The 18,809-nt window shown below is 42.0% G+C and overlaps 2 protein-coding genes across 5 annotated transcripts in view; one reads left to right on the top strand and one right to left on the bottom strand.

Moving 5' to 3' along the window:
• Nucleotides 1-6,096, top strand: part of KIF26B (kinesin family member 26B) — a 286,786-nt gene extending 280,690 nt beyond the window's left edge. For both annotated transcript variants that reach the window (XM_048934933.1, XM_048934935.1), the window contains one exon: nt 952-6,096. In XM_048934933.1, coding sequence (XP_048790890.1) covers nt 952-1,100 — 149 coding nt within the window. In that variant the 3' untranslated portion in view covers nt 1,101-6,096. The remainder of the gene's footprint in view (nt 1-951) is intronic.
• The window catches only part of SMYD3 (SET and MYND domain containing 3), a 373,538-nt gene continuing 359,678 nt past the window's right edge, over nt 4,950-18,809 (bottom strand). Inside the window, exons 13-14 of one of the 3 annotated variants that reach the window (XR_007374836.1) lie at nt 18,607-18,799; nt 4,950-17,522 (exon numbers count right to left, since the gene is read on the bottom strand). The gene's annotated coding sequence lies outside the window, so the exon portion shown is untranslated. Of the gene's footprint in view, nt 18,800-18,809 lie in introns of all 3 variants that reach the window. The other 2 variants (XR_007374835.1, XR_007374834.1) reach the window with 2 other exon arrangements.

Here is an 18,809-nt window from a genome sequence, read left to right on the forward strand (position 1 = left end):
TCAACAACTGTCATAAGTTAATACTAGATTTGTACAGCCTACAAAACAACCATAATATAAGGCAAAAGAGACAGATTTAAAGACCAGTATGCCATCTGCATACTGATGTGTGATGCCTTTGCTTCTGATTCCAGTGTGATACATGCAGGAAGCCTCAAGGATAGCACAGACCACAGGGCTTAGATGAGATGTGAAGTGTTGGCTAAGATCACATAGTTCCCACACAACTTCCATGGAAGCAGCTGCCAGCTGTCTCTGGCAGCAAAAGGGAACCTATGGTAGTGTGATGTACACACCTTCCGTTAGCACTCCTGAACAAGCTAGTGAGAATTGCCCAGAACAGGGAGATGTGTGACAAACAAGGAAGTTGGAGGATGGTTTCTGACTCTGAGTTATGAATTCAGAAGAGAACTTACATCAATCTCTTTTTTGGTCAGAAGAATGCATGAGAGAGTCAATATATATCATATAAATGCATGATCTTGAAACAAAACCAGTGGAAATAATTAAAATCAACTCGGCCAGTTTTACACTTCACTGATGAATTTCACCATCACGTTCAACTTGTGGGTTCCCTGTTAACCTTAAACCCACAGGTGTTTTGTGCCCACCTGGTTTCCTTACAGTGAGCTGTGTGGTTGCTGGAGGAGCAGTTCTGTTGGCTTTTCTTAGGGAAAGATGGAGTGTGGCAAAACTTATCTGCTGCTCTAGAGAGGATGGCAGAGCATATCACTCAAGAAAGTATTCCATGCAATCTTAACAGTATTTTCACCGACAAGCCATTTTAATAGCCATTAAATAATAGACACAACTTTCAGTGACAGTGGGAAGCTAAAGATAACATTGTATACAGCACAGATGTTTTTGAAGGCTTGAATTGGTTCCATATCCCTCAGCAACTAGTGCTGGGTTTTGTATGCTTTTTCTATCTGTGTATTTTCTTCTCTACAGTTGATCTGGAGCAGGTATTTGAGCTGGATTCTCTGGAGTACCTGGAAGCCCTGGAGTGTGTGACTGAACGTTTGGAAAACCGTGTCAACTTCTGCAAGGCTCATCTCATGATGATCACCTGTTTTGACATCACCTCCAGACGCAGATAAACAGCGAATCTCAAGAGAATTTCAATGCACATCTCTGCCATCCTCCTTTTCCCTTCTGAATAGCATCCCAAAGACAGCAGAATGAGGATGAAGGTTGGAGTCAAGTCTCAACTGTGTGTATGAGAGATTTGCTTTACTATAGAAGAGTAATATTAAAAAATAACAGGACACGCATGAAAAAATGGAGATAGAAGGATGTTGATTCTCTTAGCCTAAAAGAGCACTTTGAGGAACCCTTAAGGACATGTCTGTAAATAAGAACTGCTGGCAGAAGAGACTTCTTTCCCTGCATTAGCTGAGGGAGGAGGAAAGGTGGTTGTAGGACTTCCACTTGAGAGGTTCATTAGAAGAAATCCTATCTAGAAAGACTGTTCAAGTGCCTTGCAAATCTTTATTATCCAAACATTTATGTTCATACTTTCTTGTGTACAGATGGTGCTAGTCAAAAGATGAAAAAGGAAAAAAACAAAACACTTTTGAAATGTACTTACAGCTTGTTTTTCTCTTGGTGTTTTCTCCTGTTTCAGACTTGCTGTTTCTAAGTAACTTGTGTTTGTAGAGATATTTCCTAATCAGTACAACATATGAATAAATGTTAACTGTCTTTTATTGTTAACAGAGTAAGGCCACTCAAAGAGAAATTTAGCTTCCCAGATGACACATGAATATTTCTAACAATGAGCAAGGTTTGCTTATATGTTCTTCTGTACAATCTTAAGCGTTAGAGGGCACAGTAATTTTCCCAACTTACAGGTTCTGCAGTATGTGAGGGAGGAGAGGTGACATTACGGTGAAGTATCTTTTCCATTTGAATTAACCTCCCCCTTTATTTTTCATGTCCTTTTAGCTTTTTACTGGCTAGAGCTATGGATGAGGAGGTATTTTTATCCCAATCCCTTTTCCTGGGACTAATAACTCAATGGACAACTACTTTTCAGGGGAGGGCTCTCATACTTATAAGTCCAAAAATGAATGATTTCTTTTGTCCTTTCTTGATTCCATGACTGATAAAAATTTAACTTTGCCTTCTTCATGTCCCTGGTCCAGACATACCTGAAAAGTGCTGCAATGTGCAGTCTCTGTTCAGCTCAGCTAGTCCACAAATAAGCAGGAGTCATGAGTAAGCAGATCTAGTAAGTAATTCAGGCATACTGATTATGATGTTTTCCTAATCAGCACTCCCTTATTTCAACTATGACTAAAGTCACATAGACATCAATGGATGACATCATCTAGTGGGTGGCAATCCTGCTCATGGCAGGGGGTTGTAACTGCATGATCTTTAAGGTCCTTTCCAACCCAAACCATTCTGTGATTCTGTGATTAAAAGAATGAGGGTCTGGGCCTCACTGCATAACCGGATATTCTACTTGTTTGCATCTTTATCTATAAAACAGTATGTGGGGAAGAACATCCTTTGTGTTACTTAAAAAAGTGTGTGAAATTTGCATGTTAATTATGTATGAGCATAAAGAATTTTTTCTTGTATAGGTTTCTTCTTCTTTTATATTGAAATAATTCCTTTCACAAAACAATCCTCTCACATACCCTTGTCTGACCTTCCTGTTGGTTATCAGAAAGTAAGATCAGCATTTGGCATATACTCAGTATGCATCACTTCATCAGTTTACTGTTCCTACATGTAGCTCTTTCTTTACCTGCTTCATCATACTAATGCCATTTTACAATATGCCAAGCACCATTTCCTGGTGGACAAAAAAAATCCACAAAAATACTGATAGCTTTTACTACTGGTTACCTTAAAAACAAACAAACAAACAAACAAAAAAAATTTATATATTTTCTTCAAATTCTCTATAACGTATATTAACAAATCTTATTCATTCTATGAGCTTTATCACTGTGTTTTGTAGAAAATCCTTCCTACATTTCATAGGCTTATTTGGGAGTGAAAAAAGGTCATACATGAAAGTTCTTTCCTGTTCTATTCCACAGCGTTTTTTTATTTGGTCTGATCTCTCTCCTTTTCTCCAAACAAAAAGAAAAAAAAAAAAAAAAAGTGCAATTTTCTCTGGTTTGTTTCTCTTTGTAATGATTTTAGTGGTGCTTGTTATGGGGGGTTTTGTTGGGGCATCTCTACTGCATAGATCTCCATGATTTCAGTACAGTTCTACCAAGCAATGGCAATTGCCTCTGCAGTTCTGTGCTGGGTGAAGATCTACTACCTTTGGGATATGGAGTATGTCTTCTTTTGTGGATTCAGTCTTGCAGAGTCCCAGAATTATGCTGTCAGGCTACATACACAGGAAATAGGCTTTCCCAGCTGCTCCCATCTCTCACTCACCTGTGTCCACAAGTAGCCCTGTAGGCTTCCCAGGTTGTCACTTGTGTTTGTTTTACTTCAATTTCCCTCCCTAGTCACTCCTCCACATTAGATTCCCTACCTCAGTCATGCAGAAGGAAATTACGTGGGTGTTGCGTGCACTGGGGTGCTCCTGTGAGATGATAAATGGCAAGTGGTGCAGGTAAAGTGAACAGATACTTGACAAAGAAGCATAATAGAAATGGTGTCTACCTAGCCATTATTTTAAATATTAATAGTACACGTTTGCCCTTATTGTCAGGATGGATCAAAATTTCTCCCTGAAACCAAATGGATTACACCAAGGATGAATTTGGCATACTGAAAATTATGTAGTGACTGAGCAGAATCACACTCCTCACAAATATTTCATTTCTGAGGACTTAATTATAATGGCCATTAACACTTCTGTCACATTTGTATCCTAAAATCAATAGTCATCTCTTCTTTTTTGACTTTCTGTCACTGCATTTCAAAATTTATGACTATATTTTTGAGAATTGTGGTGGCTTTAGAATTTCTTTTATTGTACTTAAAATACCTGCAAAACAGATAATTGAAAACATCATGACCTTACTAAAATTGCTGTTATTTTATAGTAGCCAGCATTTTACAGAAGACCCATACGCTCCTACAAGTCACCCGGGAAGTCCCATTCTTTTAGCAATTGCCAGTATAACGCTGCTTTTTTCCTGATTTCTTTAAAAGTCTCAATTTACCCAAAATATACAAGAGCAATGTGAACAGAGTCCTTAATTGTTTGCATATTTAGAAATCAATCTTATTTCCCTGGAACAGCTTTAGTGGGAAACAGCAATGTTAATGCAATTAGAAGTGAAGGTTAAATCTTTGTTCCCTCGTGTAACAGAGGACCACGTATCCTTATTATCATGTTCTGTAACGGCTGTAGAGCAGCAGCCATTAGTCTGCATTACCATAGCTATGTTCAGACCTACTGCTTGAGTAGTCTGGGCCTGACTGTGAAAGCTTTTCATCTTAATGTGCTTGAATGTTATTTCTACAAGGGGCAGAACTTGTTCTGAGACAACAGATTCAGTTGAGACCCTAGATTTGGGAGTTTGGCTGCAATCTGAATTCACCCATTGGTGAATTCAGCCTGCAGTGCTGGGAGTAGGCAGAAAGCCTGGGTCATTCACCAGCTCTGCTTCCCTTCAGGGTGTAGAAGAACCCTAATTCCTACTGTCATAGTTATCTGTGACTTTTCTCCCACCATCCATGCCTTGTATTTGCTACAGAATGCCTTATTGTCAATTCATTCAGACCTCAGCAATTAGAAGTATTATTTCACAGAAAGACAGGCACCAAACTGATACCCAAGCTGTCCTTTCTTTGCTCTTTATTAGAGCTGAATGCTCACAGGATAGACTTAGTCCTTTTTAAAAAAAAATAATTCTTTTTCATTTATCTCAATAATGTGGTTTATCTTAACATAGTATTATTATCCATAGCACAAGATTCAGATTTTATGACAGCTGAAGGAATTAGACTTTCTGACAAATACTGCCTTTTACAAACATTTGTGGCTTTTTTTTTTTCGTGATCTAAAACTAATGATAAAACCAAAGGGCAGGGCAGTATATACATACAAAGAAATGCATATGAGCATAGCCTGAGGGAGAAACCCTACACACATTACTGCCAGGAGATTGCTTAACTGTTCACAAATGGTAACAACACTGCTCCTCCGCTCCTCCAAGGTTTACCTTTAAAACCTTTCTCCTATCACTCACCAAGATGAAGTTGACTTATTCCACACTACAGGGAAAACTTATGCTTGAAACACTTTTAAAGGCTTCCTTCAAAGGGCCTTTATTCTTGCTGTTCTTCAGCCTATAAAGCTAGGTTACTGCAGTTCCCACACAGAGGCTGTCATTGACATGTTAAGGTCTGTCAAAGTAATCCAAAAGAATCACTCTGTATTTCAGAGCGTCACAAGTTGAAGGCAAGATATCTCACAATCACCGCTGCTAAATACAACAATTTGTGCTTTACCATGGTGCATATACCCTGGTCACGTCAACTGAAAGCCAGGCCTCTTAGCCCCATATGAGATAAAGCTGCTGTCAAGTCCTCATTGTTCTAAAAATTGTAACGTGTAAGTTTCTGTGTTGCAGATGACTGCCCATAGCAAATACTCTCATAAACCAGAGGTGGAGCAACCCCCTGCTGCCCAGTCCTATGGGAGAATGGTCACACAGTATCAGGGATGCATCAACTCACATCAGAGATCAAAGAATTTATACCACTGCATAACGATAGGAGTAAGAGATTTCTCAAAACCATGGATAGATGACATACTTTGCCTAATCCTGATGTCCTTCTAGCCCTTATTTTGTTACTCCATAGCCTTTTGTGTTGGCAACACCCAGCACTTTTTGGAGACACAAGGCTGGATGTTGCTAGCTATTACAAGATTTGAAATAGGTTTTCAAATAACTATGGCAAACAAAACTGTGAATGATTTGTCAATGCAGAGGTAATAATCTCTAGCTCTTGCATTTATTATGTGCTCATCACAGGGTTATCTAAACCTCCATACCTGCTCTTGGAAGTTATAAACCATTTTATTATTGGCTTTATCTTTTCTCCTTTTCAAGCAACTTAAAAAAAAAAAAAAAAAAAAAAAGAAAAATAATCATTTTCCCTTGAAAATGTAGCACTCTTATCTTGACCCTACTGAAGTCAATATGGATTTTACCAACAGCCTCACTAACAGCAGACTCAATCTCACTTATGCAACATTTTGAAGCTCATAAAAGGAGTGATTATTCTACAAAGAACGGAGGTGCTGAAAGTGAAATAGTAACATCCATGATATTTCAAACCATCTTCAAAACTCTCTCAGACAGGAAAAAAAAATCCCCAACCCAATCCATCTTACTTTGAGTGGTCCTACTTAAGTATTGAGCAAACTTTATAATAATGGTAATAAAATGGTGCTTGAGGCAGTTTCAGCTATATTACATATCTCTATATACTATCGATATGGATGTATTCACCCTCTATTGTATATGTATGTGTGAAAATTTACATATAGCACACATACATATATATATTTTATGTATGCATAGATGCTAACCTTTTAAAGTTTTACTTTTTTCCCTTCCCATAGCTGAAACTGCTGGTTACTAACATCCACATCATATTCTATGTATGAAGGATATAATTTATTTGTAAACTCAGGATGTTCTTGTTTTATAGAGTTGCTTGTATTTTATAATTTATTTACACATCATGGTTGGAAATGCTGATCTAAGTGCTATGCATTGAAGTGTATGTTTGCTGAATTCATTTCACTCTGTCTGTGGCTATGTTCTTTCTCATTATAACAATGGTATAAAATGGAGCTAAGGAAGAGACAAAATGATGGATACAGAACATATGCTGGCCCCACCAATGGGTGATTCCAGAAGAGGATGTATCAGTAGTAGATATATTTATATATATTTTATCAACTAAATTTTATGGGAAAAAAAGAAAAAGAAAGAACAGCATGAGGACAGGTTTAAAATGTTGAACGTCACAGCCATTTCCAAGTTGGTCAACAAATGCATTGAGCCTTTTGCCATTAAAATTGTAAAGTTTATTGTTTGCTGGCTAAAAAAAAATATCCCTTTTGTGGTATCTGAGGTGTGAAACATTGTCAAAAATATGATGTCTGGAAAAAAAAAAAAAAAAAATCAAACTATAGTGGCATTAAATGTTTACTTTTATCTTACCGATATATCTGCCTCCCCCTCCTATTTCGCTTTGGATAAGAACATTTACGAAATGGCAGAGAAGGTGCTTTTGACCTAACACAAGGTGATGTCTTGTTAGTAAGAGTGAATTAGATCAATCTTGAAACTGAAATACCCAAAAGGGTTCTACCAAACAGGTATTGCTGAGAAGCAGATTTGCCAGAAAATAACAATAAGGAATTGCAGAGTATGATAGCAATGACAGAAACACTGCAACCAAGCATAGCACCATTAACTTCTCCCCTGCTGCTGTCTGGAAATAAAAAGAAAACACAGTCAGCAGGCCTGAACCGGTTATCTTTGTATATAAGGTGGTTGTGGATATGTGCTTCCTCATATTAGCAGGCATTGCTCAACCATTATCTATGAGCAAGGAAACATAATTGTGACAAAAAATTGTAAAAATGTGTTTATAATTATTTATCCACTTTCACATCTATGTCAGACTTCCCTTGGCCACTATGCAGGCATATTATACAAGGTGAATGTAATAAGGAGTTTGTGTCTGTTACTTCAGACGTGTTAGTCCCTCAGAGGGGCAATAGTATATTCAGGTTCAGCCCTTCCCTGAGCTTCCAGTAAGGTGTCTGCAATTTCTGCTTGCCTTGTATACAGTACTCCCTACGGATAATCAAGAGCGCCTCACTTGCGAGACAAGATGTGAATAAGCTCTTTGGGCAAACCTAAAATGCCTGTTAACCACTGGGTAAGTTCCAATAAGAAAATTCTCCTTATAAGAAAACAAGTCATACTTCTTGTGGGGAGGAGAAAAAAGGAAGCAACTAAACATCTCCTTTAAGACCTGTCAAATGCTGACAGATGATTCCCTCATATGCCCTGTGCTAGGAGGGACAAGTTAGCACTATATCAGCTCAGTGACAGAGATTACAGCCTCAGTGGCAGGGGATGTCATCACCTAGGGTGACTGCCACTTCTTAACTAAAAATCTCAAGGTGGCCACAGACGCATTGCCTGGCACATAACATGGGTTGGCAGAGGGGAGGAGGGGGTTTCTCCTATCCTAGTGGCAAATCCTATGACTCTAGCACAACTTCAGCTGTTGCCCCTCGGCCAATGAATTTACATGCTGGTGCCTCTCCATGGTAGCTGTAAATGAAGATAAACAGCCATTCTTTCATCTGTGGGCTGTTCAGAGTAGCTTTGATTTGCTCTAAAGAGCTAAAAGGCTTATTGCCTATTTTTGAGGTAATTTATCTTCATTGCTGCTATCATGCAGCCATATCAGTATTAAAGAGCCCAACGTGCCTTACAGTGACAAAACCAGAGAAAAATGGGTTAGCACAAGTCCTAGACTTTGTCTAAGAGAACTGATGGTGATCTCTATACAAGCTGAAAAGAAAATCAATTCACTGCTAGCCAATTCTGAAGCATTGGAGAGCTTGTTGCTACACAGCTCTGGTCTGAAGCAAGACTGTCAGGAAAGGTTTGGGACATGGAACAAGAGCAGAGGCATATGCCTGACAAAACATGGTGCCCTAATGAGGCATGGTTGAAATGGTTGGTACCTCTTGTAAAGTAACATCTCAGCCACAACCAAGTCTTTGAAGCCAACAACTTTCCAATCTGAAGATAAAAGCAGAAGAAGGTTTAGCAAGGAAACCTGACAGGACTCTGTCTCCTGATTGTGGTCGTGAGCAAACTTCCTCACTCCTGGAAAACCAGGGTGAGAACCAGAAGCTAAAGCTGGTTCCTCTCTCACACTGGCCTGTAAAGCACCAGGGCCATGGAATCTCACCTCATTTTCGTTGGTAGCACTAACTGTCTTTAAGCCACTGAAATTGGAAGGAAAAAATTAATCTCACTGATTCTCATATGAACACGAAATTAGTGTTTATCTCCTCTAGAACAAGACCATCTGTGAGTGGATTTCATGTTTTATGATATCTGTTAGCATTCATGACAGCTGCCAATTTGGCAGTTTTGGAGGCTGACATCTGCTATTTAACTGAGCAACGCTATGCTGGGCATGACCAGGCAAATGCTCTACAGAGCCCAAAGACAGAAAAAAAACGTGTAGGTAGCTTGGGGGTCCCGTCTGCTTTCCCTTCAGGAGCAACTCTGGCAAATGGCAACCTTGTTGCAGTCCTAAATGGCCAAAAATAGTTGGTCCCCAATGGAACGCTTGTCAAGGGAAAAGATTTGCATTCACCTTCATGCAGGTTTATGTGTGCCTCTTTCATGGAACCTTATTGCATGGGTTTGGCATCCATACTTTGCATTAGATTGCAGATTCCACGCCAGCCAACTGGCAACCAAAAGTATACAGCTGTGTGCATTTGGCACACATCCATATTCCCATTTCTAGCTCCTAGCAGCCCAAGTACAGCCGGATGTGTGAGTGTGGAGTGCGGGACTCCCGAGTTGCTTTGGAGAGAAGGTCTCACACCTCCAAATATGGGGTCCTTTGTCATGTGTTTGAAAGGGACCAGGAAATGTCCTCGTCTCATCCCTGCCCCACTTCATTCTCTGAATGACTGCAAACCAAGGTAACGGGGAGAAAAGCAACATTTCTCTATATTTAGTTTTTCAAAAGATAAATTCCTCATCGCAGTTACAATAATGCAGAGAATGAAAGCATAAGTGCGGAAGCCAGGCTGCTCGTGGCCATGCTTCTTCACAGCAGTGCCTTCAGCAGCTCTGTGCCATCCACCCAGCACGCTGTTTTGCTAGCTTCCCTGGTGCTTGCTTGAAACAAGAGCACTAAGTCACTCACTTCTGTCTCTTAGCTGCGTGCCCAGGGATACAATGGAGAGTGGGGGCAGCTGCAGAAGATTCACAACCCTGTTTTTATTAAAGAGCAAGCTGCCTCCTCCTAGACTGGATGTTATGGCAACCCCACAATGCCCAGCAAGTTTCACCTCAGGAGCCAAGCAAAACACTGTAAACATAATTCTCTCCTAATTTCCAAGGACAATGGAAGGCAATGCAATTAGGCAAATAATTGAAAAATAACAGTTCATCTTCTCACCCTGCAGTTAGTGACTCGTGCTGCCCCAGGGGGCAATAGTTTGGACTCCTGCCTGCCATGAGTTTCCAAAGGCTTGGAGAACATTTCTGAAGGTTATATATAAAGCCACTAAGATGCTGTGAAATCCATAGAAAAGCTTCTGGAAAGCATCTAAGCTTGCACTTCACAGTCATCGGACTCTTTCTGCTGATCAGGATGAAACAATGGAAGCACCAGTTCTATCTAGTGTTTTTATGTGACAATTAGCATTGCAGTGCCATAAAGTGATCTGCAGAGCAGGAACAAATATGCATAATAAATAAAAACCCAGCTTAGCAAGAGGGCTTCTCGCCTCTACTCTCTCTTAGGACTGCAGTTAATGCTAGAGTAATATAGTGTACTAAAATAGTTCAGCACAACAACTGTTCTAGGACTGACTCATTCTGTGAAATATTTATTTATTGCCATTATGAACAGTTCCTACCTTGCTTGTACATCTTGTTACTAGCTTCCTATCCAACTTTTACCCACATTTTTGCACAGACTGGTCCAAAAGGCAGGCTTCCCACGTGACATTAGCCAAAAAATCATCTGAGTTGGAAGGGAACTTAAAAGGCCATCTAGTCCAACTCCTCTGTAATAAACAGGGATACCTACAGCTAGATCAGATTGCTCAGACCCTGGTCCAACCTGACCTTGAATGTCTCCAGGGACAGGACAGCCACCACCTCTCTGGGCAGCCTCCTCCTGAAGGCTGGGCTTTGCAAAAGCCTCAGATACCCCATGGCACTGAACTGCCAAGGGCCTGCAGTGGGGACATCATCTCATTTTGGAATTCATCTCATCACACTGAGAGCAGAAAATTCACTGGGACTAAGAGCAGGGGAGAAACAAACAAACCAACCCTCTATCATCCAAAAGCAATGTCAAAACTAGCTACAAAGATTCACTGATTTATCTTTTTCCCTGCTCAAACAGGATCTTTGTGTAAGATTGACCCATGCACTAAGCCATGTTGATCTCTCCATAAGCTCCCACCATAAATCGTGGAGGCCATCACACTGCCTTATCTCGCTGGGCTTGTAAACCTTTGAGCTTCAAATTGCCTCCATGACCCCAGAAATTCTTCCCTGGGCAAGGCAGAGGATGCCTTGGGGGTTGTTTTTTTGTTGTTTTTTGTTTTTGTTTTTTTTTGAGCACACCGATGTAACTTAACCCAAAATAACCAAAGTGTTTCAGATGGGCAAGCCACAAATCGATTTTTCTAAGAAACACGAACATGCACATCCTGATTTTACTCAGATGTGAGGCCAAATAGGTTGCTGAGGAGCTGGTCCAGATGCAGAGGGTTACCTCCTGCACAAGCTTCTGCTACAAGAAAATTCAGATGGCTCTGGTGTTGGGTGAGGAGTGGGCACGGGCATAGCTCAGCTGGTGCTATGTTCTGCCAGCTGATGGAGGAATCTCTTCCAGGGCAAGGGTGAGATTGTGGATCTCTTCTTGTCCCAAGCTGCTGCTCTGGCGGGGGCACTCACAATGGCTGCTTTGAGATGAGTGTGTTTATGGTGCCTAGCAGGACATGGAGACTGATTTCTGAGGAAGAATAAGCATCACTTGCCATCTCCTTCCCCTGCCAACAAATCTGTGCCTGGGATCATCTGCAGGCCCAAAGCAATCTGGGGTTTCCACCATTTCAGTTTGGCAGGGTGATTGAGGTTTTTCAAAGGAGGTGCAGATGGCATGTGGAATTTAAACCTAATGGCAGATGGCACTGCAGAGCCATGGGTGCAGAGAAATGGCTGTAGTGCAAAGCCGGTACAGTTGCTGTGGCCTTCTGCCTTTTTCTCCTACACTTGCCAAGTGCAGATCAGCAAGCAAAACATTTCTGTGTCACCTAAAAAATGGTTACTGGTGTGATGGCCCCAGTCAGTGTTTGTATGTCAGCCAACACGCAGTCAGCAAGGCACCAGTTTCTTGCAGAAGCAGAGGTGGGAAGTTTCAGGAGGCTCTCAAAACACTGGGTACAGCATCTATGAAAGGCTTGGGGCACCTTTCCTCTGGACTATGAGAAACACAGTATGTTCTGAAGTTGTCTTTGGTATGTTACTGCATTACCAAAAGTAAGGAAACATGTTAGCAAAAGGCACCACATCAAGCAGGAGTAACAATATCCCCTCCTTTGCCCCTTTGGCTTCTCATCTGACTGGTCTGAAGGGAAGTAACTGCTCAGATGAAGGTTTGTCTGAGCTGTGGGCCAGGCTCAGCTAAGTCTGTACATCACCAGAGGCCTACGCCTACACTGTTTCTGCAGCTCTGCAAACATTAGCCAGGAGCTTGTTGGCAAACAGCCTTTTTCTGACATGCAGGACAAGTTCAATGGTGTAACTGAGTCGGTGGACAAGGGAAGAGACACTAATGTCATCTATTTGGACTTCAGTAAGGACTCTGACACAGACCTCATACATCCTTCTCTCCAAATTGGAAAGGTATGGATTTGATGTGTGGACCGTTTGACGGATGAGATCATACCCAGAGAATGGAGATCAATCACTCCACGTCCAGATGAAGAAGGGTAACAAGCAGCATCCCTCAGGGATCAGTACTGGAACTGTTGCTCTTTAACATCTTCACCAATGACATGGACAGTGGGATCGAGTGCACCCTCAAGTTTTAGGATGACACCAAGTTGAGTGGTGCAGTTGATACATCTGAGGGACAGGATGCCACTCAGAGAGACTAGGCAGGCTAAGCAGTGGTCACAGGTGAATCTCATGCGGTTCAACAAATCTAAGTAAGTGCAAGGTCTTGCACCTGTGTCATGGCAACTCCTGCTATCAGAACAAGCTGGGGGATGTAAGGATGGAGCACATCCCTGCCAAAGAGAACTCGGGTGTAATGGTGGATAGGAAGCTGGACATGAGCCAGCAATGTGCCCTTGCAGCACACAAAGTCAACATTATCCTAGGCTGCATCAAAAGAAGCATGGCCAGCTGATAGAGGGAGGTGATCCTGCTCCTCTGCTCTGCACTCATAAGACCTCCCCTGGAGTAACGTGTCCAGACCTGGCATCTTCAGTACAGGAGAGATGTGGACCTGCTGGGATGCATCCAGAGGAGGGCCACAAAAGCAATCCAAGAAAAGGAGCACTTCTTCTGCAAGGACAGGCTGAGAAAGCTGGGGCTGGAGAAGAAAAGGCTCCAGGGAGAACTGATAGCAGCCTTTCGATACCTAAAGGGGGCTACAAGAAGGAAGGGGACAGACTCTTTAGCAGAGTCTGCTGTGACAAGACAAGGAAAATGGTTTCAAAATAAAGGAGGGGAGATTGAGGTTGAACATAAGGGAAGATAGTTTTTTTACAATAAAAGTGCTGAGGCACAGGAACAGGTTGCCCAGAGAAGTGGTTGATACCCCATCCCTAGAAACATTCAAGGTCAGGCCCATCTTCCATCTGCCAGCCATAAAGTAAGACAGTATCCTTGTCTGGTGGCTGGCAGGCAGCCTTGTCCCAGTTCTAGAACCAGCATTCCTCTCGTCTTTTTGATTTGCAGAGGCTTTCTACTGACAGATCAGTGTACCTTTCCCAGTTCACACATTTTCTTGTTGCACTACGGGTTGCCATAACAAATAAACAAAAACCAGAAAGGCCAGCAATCAAGCACAGACCTACTTGCAGAAAATACAAAATCAGATTTGTTTTTTACAAGTTATGTCACAGTCTCCATTGAAAACACTTGGCAAGGGAAAATAATTATTTGCATACCCACATCACATTGACCTTTTAAAATATCAGTATTTACTGGTGCCTTCCACTGCAGATGTTAAATTAACATTCCTAGTTTGTAATAGGGAATCACCTTCAGTCAGCATTCCTGTCAGCATGATAAGAAGCATCACTCCACAGTAACAGGCACCTTGATTACCGTTCAATGTAGGGTTTAAGCAGGGTACAAGAGTTTTTTTTCAGAGCTGGAAGTGATTTTGAAAAAAAGAGTAGGCAGGGAACCAAGTGAAAGAAACTGGATTGCCAAAGAGAAACCAAAGGCAAATTCCAATGGCCCATGGTCACTCACCTTTAGTCCCGATATCTCCAGGAACTCAGCTCACAGGCTGCCAGCTGCCTCTCAGTATCACAAAGGCTGGTTCATCCTCACGTGATCTGATGACCACAGAAGCCCCATCCATCCTCAGCGTGGCTGCTCTGTTGCTCAGCAAGTACTTTGCACACACCACTGGGGTAATTTGCCGTAGTGCAAGGGACAACACCAAGCAGGAACAGGCCAGACCTCAGCCTATTCCATCATCTCAACACCACACTTAGCCCCTCCTACAGCAGGAAGACAGCGCTCTAATAGCTTCATTAGAAACAGCTTCATTAGAAACAGCTTCATTAAATGTCAACAGGCAAGCACAGAAAAGAGCAGAGCAAAGACCCCGGGGGAGGGGAAGAGTAGAGATCTGCTAATTTTCTCATCAGACACCCTTCTCCATAACGGCCTTCTGGCTTCTGCTCTGAAAGTCAAGTGGAATTGTCAAGAGGAATCACCTGTGATTTAAAGAGAAGCTTTCCTCCACGAGCTATGTAAAACTGCCACCTTCCTATTCACAGCCTCTGGGGACAGGGAATCAGAGGTACTGAATTGAAGGGATAGAGGCAGAAAACATAGCTCTTCTCTAAATCCTTATCAGCCCTCATCTGAAACGCAGATGGGAAGCAGGCTCCTTAGCTGTGAACGAAGGAGACTACTGTGTGCTGCCTATCCAAGCTCAGGAGATGGAGGAGAAATTTAAGGAATGAAGTCATATAGTTATCCCCTTCCTCCTCCTCCAGAGGCAGGAGATACTGTGCTTTTTTTTTAGGTGTTGGCATCTATGGAGTTTAAAGGACTTCAGCAGGTTGATTCAGCCTTGGCTTCTTGTTGGAAGCCCCATCAGAATTTGGTTAACAAGGAGCTGCAGCATCTGAGACTACTGGAAAGCTTGTGTATATGTGTGTTCCTCTGTGTGTGTGTGTCTGCAGCTATATAGACATATATTTAAAAGAAGGTTAATTAGTCTCCTGGGAGCAATAAAGAACTTGTTAGGTTCCTCTGTGTGAGCTGTGACTGTATGAAGCCTAATTACTGAGCCTAAGTTATTCTTTTTGGAGGGGGAGGGAATCTCTAAGGTCCTTATTAAAACCTACAAAAGTCTAAAGAATGATGGAATTAGAATTGATTGTCCATGTTGATCACAAGTGCAGAGCAAATAAAAATGTTGAACTCACCCCATGAAACACTAATGGGGGTCATGTAGGTATGGTTTACACATCACTATTATTGGAAAAAACAGAAATCACTGTGCTGAATGACAGGACTGGGAAATAGAGGATGGCAGATTTTCAGGTAACGTGTATTCATTATGCTTGTGGCAAGAAAAATACACTCAGTTGTTCTTGTAGGGACCATTTTGCAAAGCATTCATCTCAAGCGTATTTTCAGCACGATTAACCTTGTAAAATAAGAAATGAAAAGGCCAACGGGAAAGAGAAAAGAGGCTCTCTAACTTGAGCTTGGTCTGAAATGCCCAAAAGCATTTGGGATGTTTTTGCACCACTCTCTTGAAGCGGCAGAGGCACAAATTAGGCAAGGGCAGCTCACGGAGTGCTCCCTGTGTGCAGCAGCTTGGTTTTGGAGAAACTGTAATTGCAATGAGAAAAGCTGATGGTGCCTTTCCATGTTTCTTACTAGATTCTTTCCTTCCTACCATCTCCGCAATGCACTGCAAATTCTGTTCACTAAGGACCCAGAATTTATTTTTTTTTTTTTACTTCTAACATCACTAGCACACCTTAAGGGCATATAAATACAAAGAATTGCACCATGCTTGAAGAGCACAGTTTAGGGAACTGATTTCATTTCTGACAGAAGTCTTTGTTTCACTGCTATCAATTATTCTCAGAAAAACTGTAACATTTCCTCTGTCTTTTCTGTTCTGTTGGTACCCTTTCTTCTACACGCAAAATACAATGTAGTGCAGCTCCTTTAAGGGCGATCTGACATTGTTGCTCCTAGACTAGTTTAAGGGAAAGCGGCGAATCAAAAGTAACTCAAAATGTATTTCTGAACCTTCAGGCAAAACCAAATCACCATTGCTTTCCAAAAGTGCTGGAAAAGCCTCTGACCTGACCTGCTGGAAGCAAGCAGCAACCCTGCCAGCATTACTGATAATTTAGCCTCTTTCTGACTTTAGCATCTTTATCTTAGCAAGCTGATTCCACCTGAAAAATTTCCCAGATATTCTTGGGGGCCAAAACATGATGTCTGTATAAAGATAACTCAAACTACTTTGAGCTTGAGTTAAAAACCTTGTTTAGAAATGTCTGCTTGCTTAGCCAACATGCCTTCATCCCTGGCACGCTTGCTTTCTACTGCACTTTCAATATCTTCCTGCACTCACAGGCCAGCTTTATCTGCAGAAGACAAGCTGGAGTAGGGAAGCTGTGAGAGAAAACCTGCCAGCAACATCTCCCCACAGCACTAGCAGCCCTGGTGGCAGTGCTGGGAGGCTCCAAATGAAACCACTCAATAATCAATTGAAACCAACCAGAACACCTGATTCTTTCCTTGACCAAGCTGAAAGAAATGAAAGTTTTGTATCAACAATAATGAAAGCGAAGCATTAATTACACCCCTGCACTAAGGAATCTGCAGAGCAGCCCAGAGAAGCAAGGCAGGCAACAAGACAGTGCTCTCAGGAGCCTGACTCAAAATCATGAGCCTTGTACCAGCTTAAGGCCAACCAAGCTGCTTACATTGTTGGGGCAATGCTGACTGATTAGACCTCATCGCAGCCGTCCAGTACTTGGAGGGAGCATATAAACTGGAAGGAGAATGGCTGTTTACAAGGGTGGGTAGTGATAGGACAAGGGGAATGGTCTTAAACTGAGACAGAGGAGGTTTAGGTTAGATATTAGGAGGAAGTATTTCACCCAAAGGGTGGTGATGCACTGGAACAGGTTGCCCAAGGAGGTTGTGGACGCCCCATCTCTGGAGGCATTCAAGGCCAGGCTGGATGTGGCTCTGGGCAGCCTGGTCTGGCGGTTGGGACCTTACACATAGAAGGGGGTTGAAAACAGATGATCATTGTGGTCCTTTTCAACTCAGGCCATTCTACGATTCCGTCCCCTACAGTTCTACTCATAGTAGTACACATACCTTCAGGATCCTCTGTAGCCTTTCTCATCCGATGCCAGGTAAATCTGACCCTCTCCTAGTACCTGTCACTCCCCGCTGCTGTACTTGCACCGTTGTGGTGTCCTGTACCAAAAGATGGTGCTGCAATTCATATATACAGACTTGTCTGCATCCGTGAGCGCTGGTGGGTATCTCCTGCTGTATAAATCAATGCACCATCTTAGCTCACACACTGAAGTTCTTTTCATTTACAAGTCTTAGTAGTAAATATAGAATCATAAGATAATGCAGGTATCATCTTTACACTAAGACACACATTTTCAAATATAATGTGTCCCTTTAAAATCAGAAAATAGCTCTTAAAGACTGAGCACCTCTCACATTTCCTCACTGTCCATCAATGATGCCATAGCTTTGTCAGAAATCCCAATAAATGCAAAGGTCTGAACTCTCTCCCAGACAATTTCCTTTTCATAATAGCAAGAAGACCCAACCAAGCAGTGAATTCCTGTCAGGATTATTGCACTTCTTGAGTGGCTGATATGACTCGGCCTCTGGCCTCAAGCCATGCTACATACTCCAGAAGTGCACTGCATTTCATACGTTATTGCTTGCATATTACTGCTGGGCAAGTGAACACTCCATACGCTGGAACAAATTCAAATGCCTTGAAAAGAGATATCTTCCTCAGTGTTGGCATTCTTGTGCTGGGGCTGTAAATTATGCCCAGAGTGTTCATTTTCTTTTTAAATGTGTTCCCGTCTCACAATAATTAATGGTGTCAAGTGACTGGTGTGAAGAAAGCCTGACTTTATAACAACTACAGATTAATGAAATAACAGTCATGGCTGGAGTAGCAGCAATAAATTGTTGAGAGGAGAGACACACCTGGAGCGATATTTCCAGGGGCCTTAAATTATCTAGGTTTCAATGTTCCTCATAAATATTTGGCTTTTGTTAACATTTGTTTCTGTGTTAAAAGTGGAAGTCAGCAGCTCTGGTATCAGCAACTCCCTTGGGAATGAGTGTGGACAAATGGAGCACATATGCTTTCCATGAAATGCTCCTCTTCCCCAGGGCTGATCTCCTGGTTCAACAGATGTCTGTAGGTCTTACAGCTTCAACACAAGGTCATGTGTGCTTGGTGAGAGGTAGAAGAAAGGAGATGGCAAAGAGAGAAAAAGACATATAGTTGGCCTGACAGAAACATGGAAGTGAATTTTCTTAGAAGTACAGTTAACCAGTATCATAGAATCATAGAATCCTTCGAGTTGAAAGGTACCTTTAAAAGTCATCTAGTCCAAACTCCTCTGCACTAAACAGGGACATCCACAGCTAGATCAGGTTGCTTTGAGCCTGGTCTGGTATGCTGGACTGCTCATATGCTTGAGCCCCCGTCTTCAGCCCGCTGCCTGTTCTGGATGGGGAAGAGGTGACCACACCTGGCTGCATCAATCAGTGTGAGCATTTCCCTGCTTGAGAAGA

Source organism: Lagopus muta, chromosome 2 (genome assembly GCF_023343835.1).
Source record: "Lagopus muta isolate bLagMut1 chromosome 2, bLagMut1 primary, whole genome shotgun sequence".
Lineage (NCBI taxonomy): Eukaryota > Metazoa > Chordata > Aves > Galliformes > Phasianidae > Lagopus > Lagopus muta.